Source organism: Doryrhamphus excisus, chromosome 16 (genome assembly GCF_030265055.1).
Source record: "Doryrhamphus excisus isolate RoL2022-K1 chromosome 16, RoL_Dexc_1.0, whole genome shotgun sequence".
Classification (NCBI taxonomy): Eukaryota; Metazoa; Chordata; class Actinopteri; order Syngnathiformes; family Syngnathidae; genus Doryrhamphus; species Doryrhamphus excisus.
This window is the reverse complement of record NC_080481.1, coordinates 801,076-816,748: the sequence shown is the minus strand read 5'-3', so window position 1 is coordinate 816,748 and position 15,673 is coordinate 801,076. Positions and strand designations below refer to the sequence as shown.

The window sequence follows — 15,673 nt, the reverse complement described above, 5'->3', positions numbered from 1 at the left end:
ACTGCAGTGCAACAGTTTTACCATTCAAATGCACTTTTTTAAAAAAGCACAAATGAGTGACCTTTATCCAAAAACAAGACCATAGTAACTGTATACGTTTAATGGTTTGCTTGACATTGCCATCAAACACCATCACACAAACATTATTTGAAATGTTTTATTTCCAAAGAATTTAGGACAACCAAAATGTGTAAAATAAGAAAAACAGCAAGTTAGGTTGAACTCGATTATTATTTTTTTTTTAAATAAAAAAATATTATACTTTTCCCCATGTTCACAAAGCGTTCCAAAACCAGAATAAACAGAAATGACAGGGTAAATTCGGAGACACTGAAAGGCCAATAGCAGTTTTGGCAAATATAAATATAGTGGTTTGAACAGGGAGTTGGAATATCTCACATGGAAAGTTTATGCGACAGGACACTCCGCACCGCCTGTATCAACCTTTATTATTAATGTAGAAAACCAGGATACTTTTTTACCAATTGAAATCATCGGCTTTTTATCACAAGTAATATATATACATTCAGCCAGTTAGAATAGTCCTTGAAAGTTGCCCCCCCCCCCCCCCCCCCCGGCGGCAAGCTGATTGTCTACTCGGGGGCGTAATTATGAGAATATGTGAAGTCTGTGTAGTAATTCTGCGGGCCGCCCCTGCCTGCCGGGTAACCCCAAGAGCACGGACCGTCACCAGTTCCATCCATCCGTTCATGTCCTCGCCCTGGCCGTGGCCAAAATCCGCTTGGAGGTACTCCTCTGCCGCGGAACACCGTGGGACCCATAGCAGGTCGCATGGGCCCGTGGTTCATCTGCGCGGGGACGCTGCTGCAGACGTTCCCGAAGCCCATGCCGCACATTGGCTGTGCAGGGAATTTGGATCTGACTGCTGAGCCCCCCCTAGCGGCAGCTGTGGGAACACCTAGAGAAGATTTGTCAGTGCAATTGGCGTGAGTCCTGCCGCCACCGAGGGTTTCGCCACCCTTGGCCGGTCCAGAGGGGTCGGCTGGCCCGGAGGGAACCAAAAGCTGATTGTTTGCAGTGCTGGTGGTGGATGCTGCCGCCCCCCAGGACCCCTCGCCGGGTGCACTCAGTGTCACGTCTGCATGCTGCGCTGCAGGACAACCGGCGTTTACGGTGATGCCGGCCATGTAGCTTTGCTTGGCTGAGTCGCTGTGGTCTGCAAAAGGAAGCGAGGCGGTGAGCGGAGAAGTCCCCGTCGCTCCACCTCCTGCTGAGTCTGAACCAAATGTGTGACCTAGCATCATGAGGTGAGGTGGAGGAGGAGGTTTGATCTCCAAAGGGAGGGAGGCCAGATTGGCAAGAGGACCGGCCGCGGTGTTGACAGCAGGGGGGGTCGCCGAAGTAGCCGTTGTGACAGAAGAGCGGCATTCCTGGTCCTGGTTGCTGCTGCAGGGGGAGGCGGGATAAGCCGGGGAGGCTGTGTAGCTAGAAGATCCGGTGTAGGACGACCAATTGGCCGAGGGACACAAGAAACTTTGGTGGGGGTTCACGGGGAAACCTCCAGGAGACAAGTTCCCCAAGTCCGAGGTGCCCATGCCGATCTGGTTTGTGGCCTTGAAGTGACAGATGGCCGTTTTGAGAGCGTTGTACTCCGACTGCGGAGGAGTTCTATCAGGGGTGGCGTCCCGGTTGGGCAGTGGCGGCTGGAACTCATCCATATTTGGAGGGGGCGGCTGCGGCGACTTGGCTTTCACAGCTTCCGGGTTCTGCGCTGTGCTTTGGGTGATGGTGTGCATCTCACAATCATCCGAGTCCAATGACATGTCTTCCGCTTCCACACACTCATCATTCGCTAGAGAAAACAGGATGAGCCAGAATGAGAAGATACAAATAAGGCGTTCCATGAATATGCACGTGGAAGTCAATGTGAAGCTCCACATATTTACTTAGTGACGCAGACGAGCAGAAGCAGTGAAAAATGCCCACCCACCAGAAGAAGCAGCCGTCGGAAGCTCATTTGGAATGATGGTGCCAATCAGACTGTGGAAGCCACTCATGATATCATCAATGCTTGCTATGACTATTCCGTTTTTGGAATACTGTAAGAACATCTCAAAGGGCCTCTCTGTAAAACAGAGTCCATTGGTGAAACATCACGTCTGCTGATGAGTCAAACACTTTTGGTAAACATTGAAAATACCCGTGACGAAGATGAGATGGCGCTGTTGGGTGTGCTGAGCTTGAAGCTTGATCAGGCAATCAAGATCGGGAGCCTGGCGTGACTGGGCGTCACACTCGTGATAAGGAAGGAATTCGACAAGATGCTTCTTCTGGTAGGCCGTCAGAAGGTTGAGTAACCCCATTGCATTGGCGTTCAACCTGAGACAAAGACAAAAGGTTGAATCGAAACCTTTCAGTTGGCGGCAATATGGCGGCACGTCTTTTGGTGGTTTGGTCTGACTTCAAACTGACCGGCCCATTTCTTTTAGCTTCTTCTGTGACTTGCAGTGCACTTTCCACTGCCAGGGCTGTTCAGGAGTACTTTGCTGCTCCAAGAACGTCAGCAACGTTTGCAAGCGATCTGAGCCAAACAAAACAAAAAACTGATTAAATGATTGTTAAAACGTTACAAAAATGAACGTTTCCTGTTTTTCATTCATTCATTCATTTTCTATGGCTTATCCTCACAAGAGTCGCGGGGGTGCTGGAGCCTATCCCAGCTGTCTTCGGGCGAGAGGCGGGGTACACCCTGGACTGGTGGCCAGCCAATCACAGGGCATATATAGACAAACAACCATTCACACTCACATTCATACCTATGGACAATTTGGAATTAGCCAATTAACCTAGCATGTTTTTGGAATGTGGGAGGAAACCAGAGTACCCGGGAGAACATGCAAACTCCACACAGAGATGGCCGAGGGTGGAATCCAACTCGGGTCTCTGAGCTGTGTGGCCTGCGCGCTAACCACTCTTTCACCATGCAGCCCTTCATGTTCTTGATATTTACTTGCTAATATCCATCCATCTTTTTTCTATACCGATTATGCCCACGAGAGTCGTTGGTAGGCTGGAGCCTATCCCAGCTGTCTTCGGGCGAGAGGCGGGGTACACCCTGGACTGGTGGCCAGCCAATCCCAGGGCACATATAGACAAACAACCATTCACACTCACATTCATACCTATGGACAATTTGGAATTAGCCAATTAACCTAGCATGTTTTTGGAATGTGGGAGGAAACCGGAGTACCCGGAGAAAACCCACGCAAAGAACATACAAACTCCGCACAGAGATGGCCAAGGGTGGAATTGAACTCGTGTGGCCTGCGCGGTAACCATTTTCCACCATGCAGCCTCCTTTTATTGAATATTTTTTATGGGCGACTTGTAATTAATTAGTCACTTGATAGATTACTTGGCCTAATAGTTCCTAACTGTACTGTACAAAAAACCCACACATGCACGGGGAGAACATGCCGAGACGGCCGAGGGTGGAATTGAACTCGGGTCTCCTCGCTGCGAGGCCTGGCCAACTCACCTTGTGTAATGAGGTCGGGATTAAGGACAAACTCGTCAGACACCATGAAGCCTCCGGATACAAACAGCTCATTGTAGGTGTGGTTCTTGACATCGTCCAGAGTGTCAACTCCAGCAAAGCTCACCGAGGGCAGCTTCTTCAGAGACACCAGCGCTGGGATCTGCCAGTTAGGAAAATCATGGGATGTTCAAGGGAAATGCTAGCAATAAAAAAAACGATATGAAATGCAGTAACTTTAACCAGAGGTCAGTAGGATGAAGAGGCTTTCATCTTACCTTGTGCACGTGTGCAGCAATGTGCTCGTTCTGAATGATGATTAGTAATTTGTCCAGACTGCTGTTGTTTTCCAGAAACATCCCTGGGCTGCACTCGCTGTTGCCAAGGCTTTTCAAGTACTCCTGCAGGGGAAACATGAGCAATATAATTGCATTCAAATTGGACGACAAAGATGCCCTTCCTTATACAAACAGCCATGACAGCAAAATATCCACATTAACCCTTCAAGTTAATGTGGTAGAATCGTTGCTTTATGATTATGCACTTTTATTTTCACAAGGAATTAAATGTACAAATAGAGTTGGACAATTACCACTGAGTGGCTCACTCACACAGATTTCATAATAAAAGTGAAAGTGAAACGTAGCTTGATGTACCTTTATCTCCTTGCAGACCGTACTCCCCTCCCCCTCGTCGCCGGCGTAGATGTAAAACTTCACCGTATTCTTCGTGACGTCCTTGAAGATCTCCACCAAGCTGCTGAAAACCTCAGGCTTCAGCTGACCGATAAGGCTGCCCGCCAGGAGTCCAGTACCGGGATCGGCGCCGGTCCCCGCCCCTGCCGAATCCCCGGCAACAGAACCCGAGACGGACTTTTGGGATTTCTGTGATTCCGGTGGAATCTGAGAGGGAGAGTAGGCCTCATCCTCGATGTCTGCTTTAGTCTTAGCCTCTTTGACCGTGCCGTGTTTACTCATTTGAGTCGAGTCGGTATTCCTCACGGGCGAGCGTACTTCAGTTCTGGACGTTGGCAGGGGTGATGTCCCCGTGGCCACCGGGGAAGTGGCCTTGGAGGGAACAGGAGGGACTGGGATCAGCTTTTCCAGTTGCTGACAAAGTGCACTGACGTGCTCTTCCACGGAGACAGGAGTGACGTTGTCGACAACAAAGTCAGAGAAGCAGCAACTGTGCTGCCAGGAAGTGCGCAGAGGTAGCCGTGGCGGTAGCTGCAAAGTGTAAGTTATGTGGTGGCTCTGCATTATGTTTCTAATGTCGGAAGTCAGGCTGTGAATTTCCTGGTTCAGTATGGTGTCCAAGCTGATGGTGGGCATGAAAGGGACTTCCATCGCTAGTTGTAAAGTTTGTGCTGGTGCTGTCTTTTTTACTTCCGTCGTCGTGGGTTGTCTTGGCGCCAGGCTCTCCATCATCACCGCGTCTGGCTCTGGCTTAAGCGACTCCAATTTCTCTGAGGGAGAGCAGAGAGAAAACACGTCACAATTTCATATAGTTGTACAACATATGGGAATATGATTTACCTTCATTTGGGGGTGTGACAAAAGTTGTGTTGGGTGAGGTTTGAGCCGGGTCCATTGGAGAGCCGGCGCTAAAAGGACTTGTGGGGCTACAATCCATATCCTCCTAAACAGAGAACATCATTAGTTTCCATTTTGTTGGTCAGTGGTTCTCAGCCTTTTTCACTTAAGTATCCCGTGTGTATCGTTTCCCTAGCTTATTAAGTTAAACAAAGAAAACAATCACAGAGCTGTAATACAACTATCTGATTTATTACCGTTCAAACAACGAATCTTGTTGGAAATGTTTAGGAAAAAAACGTCATTACGAATAAGACTTTGAGCAAATGAAATAATTATCATCTGAATGTGACCTTTTTAATATTTGTTTGCATAGAAATTCTACATCGTTAAAATCTTTATAATGGAATAGAAAGATTTAAGGCTGCACGGCGGACCAGTGGTTAGCGCGCAGACCTAGGAGACCAGGGTTCAATTCTGTCTGTGTGGAGTTTGCATGTTCTCCCCGTGCATGCGTGGGATTTCTGCGGGTACTCCGGTTTCCTCCCACATTCCAAAAACATGCTAGGTTAATTAGCGACTCCAAATTGTCCATAGGTATGAATGTGAGTGTGAATGGTTGTTTGTCTATATGTGCCCTGGGATTGGCTGGCCACCAGTCCAGGGTGGACCTTGCCTTTAACCGAAGACATGAATGAGTACTTGATTCAAATCTTTATTCATTCATTCATTCATTCCCAACCGCTTTTCCTCACGACGGTCCAGGGGGTGCTGGAGCCTATCCCAGCTGTCTTCGAATGAATGAATAAAATGAAAAAATGAATGAATAAAGATTTGAATCAAGTACTCATTGAGTACTTGATTCGCATGCTCGGGGAGAACATGCACACTCCACACAGACATGCCCGAGGGCGGAATTGAACTCAGGTCTCCTAGCTGTGAGGCTGCTCGCTAACCACTTCACCACTGTGCAGCCTCAAGTACTCATATCACTTTAAAAAAATCTTAAGTACAACTGGAGTGCCTTCAAGTACCCCAAATTTAAAAGCTGTTCCCGTCTCACCTCTGTGTAGTTTGTTTGTGATGAGAGCTCATTTTGTTTGCCGAGACCGGAGGCTGGAATCGTAGGTTCCCCGCTTTCAGGACCTGTTGACTGTTCCCCGGGATTTGATTGCACCGGTATTGATCCCTGAGCAACAGCTTTGTTGAGAGTGGCGAGCAGGATCTTGAGGAGACGCTGGGTCTCATGAACTGCTGTGGTGTTGGTGTTGTCACTGGCCCTCAGGTCACTGTCATAGATCCCCATGCTTTCCATTACGGCGGTCAGATTTTCACTCTGTCCACCCTCTTCTCCAATCTCCTCCGCTGGTAGCCCTGGTATCCCTGGAAAGACAAAAAAAAAGCTTGTTGGAACCTAAAGCAGTATGCTATGTGTATATTATGAGTCTTATGCAACAAACATAAAAAAATATAATTGTCAATGTGCCATCATATAGCTTGCAAGAAACATGTTCTAATCAATTTCAGTGCATTTTTACTGTTGAATGAAACAAAATGATTCATTATGTGGAATCAAACTATGATGATGTGCTATATATATATATATATCACTATATTGACACTTACACTGTGACAAAAAATTTAAAAATTAAAAAAAAAAAACTTAAATTGTATTAGGAAAGCAGGAAGTGAACAAATGTAACAGTTACTGATTGTAAAAGTACCAGATGGAGGGGTAGGATTTAATAAGCTTTGCTTCTTCCTACTCCTTTTGGACATGTGGAACTGGGAACTGATTATGGGATGCACTCAATTGGAATCTGATGCATGTTCAAATGAAATACAACCATTACCATTACCATTACCATTACCAAAATGATTGCAGTTAAAATGTATTCATCTGCTGTGAAACCAAATGCTGCCTCCGATGGAGGACATCGTACGGCTCTCCTCACCTCTGCTGGGTTCGCCATTGCTCGGCAGATCCGTGCGTTGGTGTTTGTTCACGCCGCTCCTCTCGTCACCATCAAATTTCCTCTTGAGGTTGTTGGCCACCCAGCCTTCCTCCTCTCCGGCGTCCCTCCCAGGATCCTTGACTAGTGCTCTCTTGTGGTGTTGGATCAGTTTAAGTAGCTGCTTCATCTTGTCTTTATCGTACTCATTCTGTGACAGCGGCAAACTCGGATGCTCCGGCTGGGATTCGGTGTGGGACTGGTGCTGCGACTGGGCTCCATTTGAGTGGGCAAACCCCGGTCTCCGTCTGCTGGTGTCCGAGGGTGGCTTCTCCTGAGCGAGCCTTTCCGGCGCTGTCCTTTCTGAGCGGTCTGAGCCCCCCCAGTCAGAAACCGGACTGTATTCTACTGAGACTGCATCAGCAACAGGTGTGGGATGGTGTATCCTTTCAATGATGTCCTTTGCCTTGTTCAGAGGTAAAGTATAATTGGAAGCGTTGTGGATGTAAGAACGCAGTAAGGCTTCCATGTTACCTTTGGGTCGGGGTAGGGGAAACGTGCACGGCCTATCATCCACGCTATATTTGTAGTCGGGCAAGATGAATGGCCGCACTCGTCCTGAGTCTATGCGACTTAAATAATCTGTGGCCTGTCGCTCCACACCTGAACTTGGGTCCTTGCCTGGGTTTGGCCGCAATGTGAAGAAGGCGTAATGCAGGGCAGGGATGAATCGTTCCAAAGACTGGAATGTTGTCTGTGGCTCTGTTTTCAGTGGCTCTGGCTCAGGTAGCCGTGAAGCTAACATAAAACAAAAAAATGGCAACGTTACAATAGGCATAAAGTCTGTCTCTTCAGACCGGATACAATCAGGACAGAGCTTACTATAGGAGTTAAGAGGTTGTTTGGATTATTTGACACAAAGTTGGATGACTATAGCCACGTTTACATGAGGAGTTTTTCTCTTTCCGAATGGAATGGTATCCATGGAAAGGAATATTCCAATGGCGTGTCTACATGCGCCGCTATAATCAACCAGAATAGTCAATGGGGCATGCCCAGTAAAGCGTAAATCACTGCCGATGCACTACACTGCTGATGGGGATGTGTTACAACTTCATGTGAAAAAAATCCAAACTACCTCTTTAACACAATCATGTACTATTGAGATCTGATCACCAAGATGGCACCAATCAGTTTGGCAGATATTGATCCGGATGCTTGTGTTAAAAAAAATATACTCACAATACTTGCTAACTGCCCTCGACTCGTGAAAGAGGAATATTGATTGGAGGCTCTTTTCAACCCGTCCCCGCCGTTCTGCAAAATAAACGGAAGCATTTTATAAAAGGAAATCCTCACCAACGGTTACATGCAGGAGTTGAACCGACACAATACGAAATAATTCACAATTATGAAATAACAGAAAAAGAAAAGATTGCTGACACCTTTGGACTCCACCATCTGTGCCGAGGACAACAGGAAGAGAAAGCCTCGGTCAAACAGGCACTTCACCAACACCTACACAAGGGAACAGGACAATACAACACCCGTGTGTGTCGTTATCACGAGCCACTACAAAGTCCAGACCCGTCAACCTTGAAGACATTTTCCGTCTCCATTCGCAATCAAGAAGAAAATGAGGTTTGAGGTGGGGTGGGTCTAATGTATGGATGTGAATGAATGTAGTACAGGTGGACCAATCACTGCATTGCCGTAGAGAATTTATTTGGGCTGCGATCATGCAGGTTTCATACACACAGCAACTGAACTCAAAGCTGATACCGGAAAAATGCATACATGTTCTTACTGTTCTTATCCTTTTTTTTTTTTTTTTAAACAATTACACAATGATCCAGACTATAAAATAGTCAAGATAAACAGTAGTTGCTCTACACTAACCAGAATTTTATGTTAACTCATTCATTTTAGAAATAAGCCTGATTATTCTTTTTTTTTTTAAATAACATATAGGTCATATAGGGGTCAAAGTTGAGCGCACGCAATCATGTTGCTTGTTTGTCGATCTTTTTGGATGAAAATGTTCGTATTCTGAACTTTCTACAATGCCACTGAAAAGAGAACTAATTATGCAAGTTTTTTTGTGCTTGTTTTGTTGTACACTAGGGTTGGGCGATATATATATTTTTTTTATATACTGGTATAGAGTCTTCCAATGACTTATACCTGCATCAATGATAAACAGAAGCAAGCAGGGTTGCGCTCCGCAGCGGACTTTGCTACATAAGATGAATGAAATGCTGTGAGGAGAAGGAATGTTCCTGTGGGGAGGTATTTACTCTTCGGACCGCTCTCGCTATAAACACTGGCTGTGTCTAAATGCGGGTTCTGCCTCCTAAAAGTGCGCATTTGTAGGCTGGATGACGTCAAGGTGCTGCGTGAAGGCTGTTCGAATTAGTAAGTCCATGAAGGCTACTCCAAATGTGTCCTCCAAAAAGTCTGCATTCAAACCAACCTTGGTGGCCCATCATATCTCAACATTCTTTGCACGCTTCGGTCCACCCCTTAAAAAAAGTCAACATTATGATGCAAAGCTGAGAGAATCAAGCATACATATTGAGTAATTAATTAATTTGTTTATAAAGGCTGGTTCACGGCTGGAGGAGGGACCTCTGAACATCTGGCCTTCGTAGACCGGATAGGCTACTGGCCTGGTAGGATGCAGACCCCGGATTCAAACAGAGGGAGGGCGGGACCTCGGAACGGGAATTGAAGCTAAGTGGGTTAGCTTAGTTTAGCATGCTAGTGTTGTTGCGAGTGCGACGCGGGCTGGACGAGCATCTTCATATTATATTATATATTAAACACCAAATTAAAATGTATCATTTTATATCGTCATAGTGATATATGCTAAGGTCCATATCGCTAAACCCTATTGTACAATGTTGTTAAATATTTTTAATATTTATTAAATAATTTTCATATTTAACAAATAATGTTAAATAGTGTTTATAGATTATTATAACATCTCCCTCCTTGTTTGTCAGGGGTTTGACAGACAAGTTGAGGACCGCTTCTCCAAACTACTGTATCTATACTCTGTGTGTGTGTGAGCCAGATCTAAAAATATTTTGCCCTCAAAACATGATTTCATTTCATAATGATCATGAAAAATGCAGATTGTTCTCTACACGTGCGTACCGAACCGTGACCCCTATATCGAACACTTCGATACAAATACACGTATTGTTGCACCCGTATATAAAATATTTACTCAGTTAATTGAATTAAAAAAGGCTCATAAACATCACCATGTTGACCAAGAAGAATATAAGACGTTCTATTTTGATGTACAGGTAGATAAGAGAGACTCACCAGTCTGTCTTTCTCAAGTTTGTTAATCAGTGCTACCAGACTTCCACTGGTGACTTTTCCTTTTCCTTCTACAACCTCAAAAAGAGTGCATGTCATCCCATATTTCATCACTGCAAAAAAAGCACAAACAAATGTTACTTAAAACATTACCTGTCCAGATAATAAAATGTTTCACGATGAAAACTATTTTGACACTGGAACAAAATATTCCCAAATATAATTGATCTTCGTGTGAAATGTTTTGAAAGCCACCAAGTTTAATAACGAAACGATTGATTGTGTTTTAAGACGGCAGCTACCACTTCTTTACTGACCTTCCCGTGATGCGCTGTAGGTGTCCCAAGAGAAGAGCATCGCGGGAATCTTTCGCTTCAGCTGCTCAAGGTGCATGCTCTGATTTACCTCCAGCTTCTCAGGTCTGTTTAATGAAACCATTTTTTAACCAACATAAATGTCAGTCCATGAAAGCTATGGGCCTTCTTGTTGAATCACTACCTCTAATCTTCAATGCACCAAATCCAGTCTATATCCATACCAACGATACGGTTCACGCTTAAAGTAAATATCGATATTTTCAAAAATATTCATACATTGTAGTTCAGAAGTTTCTAGATATGAATAAAACCGAATCAAAAGCACACAGAAGCAATTGGATTGGACATTAAATGATCATGTATTTGTTGTGTACTCACAGTTTGAAAGGGAGGTAGGGGCGCGAGAACGATCGTAAACAGATGGGAAATAACTCTTGGCCCTTGTTGACCAATGAACCTCTCCACACAGAATAGCAGCGACGCCCTGCAATCACAAACAGGTTATAGTTCAAAAGAAGTGCTACAGATAGAAAGTAGCTGACAAACGCTATACAACTCTTGCTTTGTCAGTAATACGGCTCCCATTAAGACACAGACAGATAACACTGGATAATTTACCGATGATTCCATTAGAAACTAATGTTTTACCTCGACTTCCTTCAGTGGGCATGGTGTTGAGTCTGTAAAACAAACAAACACGGTCAAAAATAAAACAAGGGAGACGTTAAAAATGTCCCCATTTTCCAGATAAATGTCCTTACCTGTGTGCAGTTAAAGAAGTCGCAGCAACTTCCTTGCCTTTGTACTGAAAGGAAAACACGGCGTAGGGGCACACATGCCTGGGCCGTGCTTTAATTTCATCAAATGCAAACTCGAAAAAATATTGCTGGAAAACAAAAAGTTAAAAATAAATTAAAAATTAAACAATAAAAATGAAAGAATTCAACCAAACAATTGTTATGATCAAATTTACCTGCGTGCGCTCAAATGCTCTGTAAGACAGCAAAGATGTAACCTTATTGGCACTTTTGGACAAATGACAGTCAAACTTAGTTGCAGGTTCCTTAGCGTTATTTGGCATGTTTTCATGGATGTGCTTTACTCTTCCCTAAGAGGAAAAACAACAAAAGTACTTAGATTCAGGTCACTGGACGTGTGCAAGTACAACTAAGATCAAATACTTAAAGGCAGTGTTACCCTCATAACTTTAAAAATGATGATGTCCCCAACTGCACCAACTTCAAATGGATTGATTTGCAACAAATCAGAGAATTTGGAGAGATAAACACCTACAATGGAATAGGAATTTAGGTTGGGAAAAAAAACATTTTCAAAAACAATCACAATAAGGCATTCATTTTTAGAGTTAAGTCATTTGTGTACAGTTGATATATCGCTGCTACACCAGAGTGCTTCTCGGCTTTCAAAAGCCAGAGTTTATGCTTTATTGAAACATCATAGTAATCCAACTTACCAACTGTTGGATTTCCAACCGTTGTTATCTTGGAGTGTCCTACCGACAAACCCTTCTCGCAGATCCACTGAAGCTAAGACATACAAGAGGACACGAAATGCTCTGCGTGAAGGTATCAGAAACATTCATTATAATACTGTATGTGGGGAACCAACCTTGGATTTATCTGGACACAAGAAGCAGTATGATTCTGTCAGTTCTTGTTCCGTCCGGCCCTCTTGCTTCATTTCCCGCCGCTTCTCAATGAACTGGAACACAAATGAGATGTGGTTATGTCTGAACATAATAATAATAACTTGGGATGGCCAATAATATCATATATAATATCATCATAATAATATGATATGGGTAAACATCGGTACCAGCGTTGCTGTGTAGATGAACATTTTAGTGTTGCTATGGCCAGGATGTTCATATACAGAGGGTTCCACTTCCTTGCTTGACGTTCATGTTAGCCGCGGCGCTGACAACTTGCTATCAGTGGGAATCACACCGATGCGGTACGCAAAAGATTACCTCATCAAACCGCCTCGCAAGCAGGTAAACAAACGTGGCTGGCTAGCAAGTTGGCTTGCTCCAGCTAATTGCTGATGCTCTATCCATTAGTTTCACAACACGTATGTATCGGAGATTAAAAGACGGACAAAATCGGCAAAATCCCAAATACCCGCCGCATTATTACAGTGGAATGCGGTGCACTGACACAACTACCAACCTCCTTTTCCAGCAGCTCATTGTGAATGAGCCTGGCCTTGCAGTAGGTGAACGTTCCTCTTGATGATGCATCCAGGTAAAAGGACGAGACGAGCTTCACAAGATCTTCAAATTCACGGCTGTCAGGGGGCAGAAGCTGGAACAAACCTATGGAGACGCAAAACAAGTGGATTAGCATACACCAGGTTCAGTACACAGCTCTTTTCATCTTTGTATGGGTGTATAACTTGTATCCAAAAGTGAGTTGACATTAGTGGGCTTGCTAGAGGACCACATGCATCCCATCACAAAGTGTTCAGTTACTGATTTTTGCGGTCTTATAAAAATAATCAATCATCAAGCTTTCCGGTAGCAAACATTAACACAATAACAAATAGATAAACTCCTCTTGTGAGACCATAACACAGGTCATATGCAATATAATTTTAAGGGTATACACAATTGTTATGTAAAAGAAAAGCAAGTTTTGCATCAAATATTGAGCATATTGGGCACATGCATTCAAAATTAGAGAAGCTAAAATTAAATGAGTCTGTAAACTTTACACAGTAGTACATTTTAGGTTCAGGCTGAAGGTGTCTGAACTACCGCTAACTACTTCCGAGTAGCATAGGTCATTGAGTTCAAACAATAAAGCATACTAAGATTGTTATATTTAGTATACACACACACAATGGGCTGAACCTTTGCAACAAAAAGTTAGGAACAGTATCTGTACACTTATATTTAGGGTGGGGTAATTATATGGTGACAATTTGTAAAGATTGTTAATACACAGGACTTGATGGAATAGATATGAAACACAAGGGACCTCTAGTGAGCATTTAGACTGAATCCAAAGATTCAAAGTACTATGACAAGATTCTATTGGCTGGTGAAGATTAAAGTATGTCCATCACCGGGGTCGACGTGTTGTCAGTCAAGTGCACACTTTGACACCTGCATCATGATTCAACCTAGCAATTCGCTGATAAAAGGTGAACATCCCATACAATTGGGGTTTATTGAATGATTGTCCACAAAAAAATGACTCTTTTTAAATGACCGTCGCTAACTCGGACACACGAGAGTCGGTCATACAAGTCCCACTAAGGTGAAATCAGCCAAGACAAGGTGTGTGGCTGACTGGAAAACACGTGTCTACAGACAACAGTGTACATTTTGTCAGCTATCAGTCAGTGAGAACACTTGGCTAGCTAGCAGGCTTGCAATATGCAGGAGGCAAATGAAAGACAGCACACGTTCTGTTTAAAATAGAAGCGATATGGCACCACCTTTCCGTTCTTTCTTCCTCGGGATTTGAAAAGACTTCCGAGGCCGCTCCTCGCTTCGTCTGTGGCCCGGTGTGGGCGAACCACTCCAGCTCCTGGCGTCCGTTTGCCGATCAGGGGCTTCTTGTTCGGATATTGCACTGTCTCCACAGCCAGGCTGATCGCCATTTTGGTTGGCTGGGGCCGAGGTGGCGGCTGAAGTCTTCTGGGGCTCGCCACTTTTCTGGTGTAGACTGCCTGTATCGGTATATTCCGAGTCCCTTTTCCCCATGGTGGTGGGGTTTAGGGCCATTTTCAGGCACCGCGCACGAATTCAGGCAATGCAGCGTCAACTCCGACGATTCTGAGCCGTTTCTCACAAACACATACACTGCTCCTCACCCAGCCTCCGCCATTGTGAAAATGACGTACACGTTCTTCTCCACTGCATTACGCTACCGTCACTGTGTTTACGTACCAGAAAATCCGCGCCACCTAGCGTCAGAAGAGAAGTAGTGAGAAATACAGTGACAGCTGTGAGCCATTTACAATGATAGTACTGTACTATGCGCGCTGCTTCCGAGCGGAGGATGGGAAGTAAACTACCCCGTGGTAAGTTTACTTTTTTTTCCAAGATCGACCCAATCGCCCCTTAAATCATTCCAGTTGGGGCACATTCAAGCAAAATAAACTCACATATGTTTTGATTTGCGAACTATTTCCACGTATAGCGTGGGAACTAACGTAACTGTCAAACTACTCGCCCCTGTGATGTGTTGGAGCCGCACGTTACATGTCAAACTTACGGAAATCCCACGTTGATACGTCTGACGTCATTAACAAGGTCATGACGTATCTTTAAGTAGACATGAATTATTAGTTTGTCGACAGTGTTTACTGAAAATGGTTAACGTTTAACGTCTAACTGCACCAAAATAGCTCTCTATATGTTTTTTTTATGTACAGACGCTTCTATAATACGACTCTAATATCTTGTTTTGGAGATGGAGGCGCCTGACACACCGGTAAGACTATTTTTCACTGAAAATTGGTATGATATCCAATGTAAAAATATACACAGCTATATTTAACATTTTATGAAGTGGTAGGTAACTCCAGTATATTAGTTATACTGACAACATACACATTTCTGTGTATAATAGCACACATAGTAGGTATTCTTTATATTTAGCAGGGGTAAATGTTAAGTGTTTCCATTGTTAGCCAAATATGCTAAAGTATAGCCTAGCCATTCCGAATAAGATGAGTTGCTTTATTTATTTTCATTTAGTAGCAATGCTACAAATCCCACATTTAGGACGTCCTTATAAAATATTTTTTTCCATATTATGTCAAGTGTAGTGTATTTTTATTCATATACATGTTTGTTAGGTAGATTACTTGTAATTTCGCATTGAATTTACATTGAGTGTTGGACCACCTCAGGTCAATTTAAAGGGGAACCTCACTTTTTGGGGAATTTTGCACATCATTCATAATCTTCATTTTCAGTGCATTATAACACGAGCTAGATAGCAATGTACATCATTGGGACACATTTTGACTATGAAGCCCTCTAAAAAAACATAATTTTAATATACATGCTGT

General features: G+C 43.9%; 2 protein-coding genes across 6 annotated transcripts in view; one reads left to right on the top strand and one right to left on the bottom strand.

Moving 5' to 3' along the window:
- Positions 1–137: 137 nt before the first annotated feature.
- tasorb (transcription activation suppressor b) lies at positions 138–14,825 on the bottom strand. Its single transcript, XM_058052699.1, has 23 exons — positions 14,090–14,825; positions 12,817–12,962; positions 12,257–12,349; positions 12,102–12,174; positions 11,825–11,916; positions 11,601–11,735; positions 11,389–11,513; positions 11,276–11,307; positions 11,006–11,111; positions 10,628–10,731; positions 10,314–10,423; positions 8,426–8,498; positions 8,223–8,297; positions 6,984–7,778; positions 6,092–6,411; positions 5,032–5,134; positions 4,153–4,961; positions 3,775–3,897; positions 3,500–3,659; positions 2,434–2,542; positions 2,162–2,340; positions 1,952–2,086; positions 138–1,813 (listed from the first exon to the last, which is right to left on the bottom strand). The coding sequence occupies exons 1-23, from the start codon at positions 14,376–14,378 to the stop codon at positions 594–596; spliced, it is 5,406 nt and encodes a 1,801-aa protein (XP_057908682.1). The 5' UTR covers positions 14,379–14,825; the 3' UTR covers positions 138–593.
- The window catches only part of LOC131104963 (dynein axonemal heavy chain 12-like), a 32,624-nt gene continuing 31,081 nt past the window's right edge, over positions 14,131–15,673 (top strand). For 4 of the 5 annotated variants that reach the window (XM_058052693.1, XM_058052690.1, XM_058052694.1 and 1 more), the window contains exon 1: positions 14,923–15,090. In XM_058052693.1, coding sequence (XP_057908676.1) covers positions 15,070–15,090 — 21 coding nt within the window. In that variant the 5' untranslated portion in view covers positions 14,923–15,069. Of the gene's footprint in view, positions 14,678–14,922; positions 15,091–15,673 lie in introns of those variants that run through there. The other variant, XM_058052691.1, reaches the window with a different exon arrangement.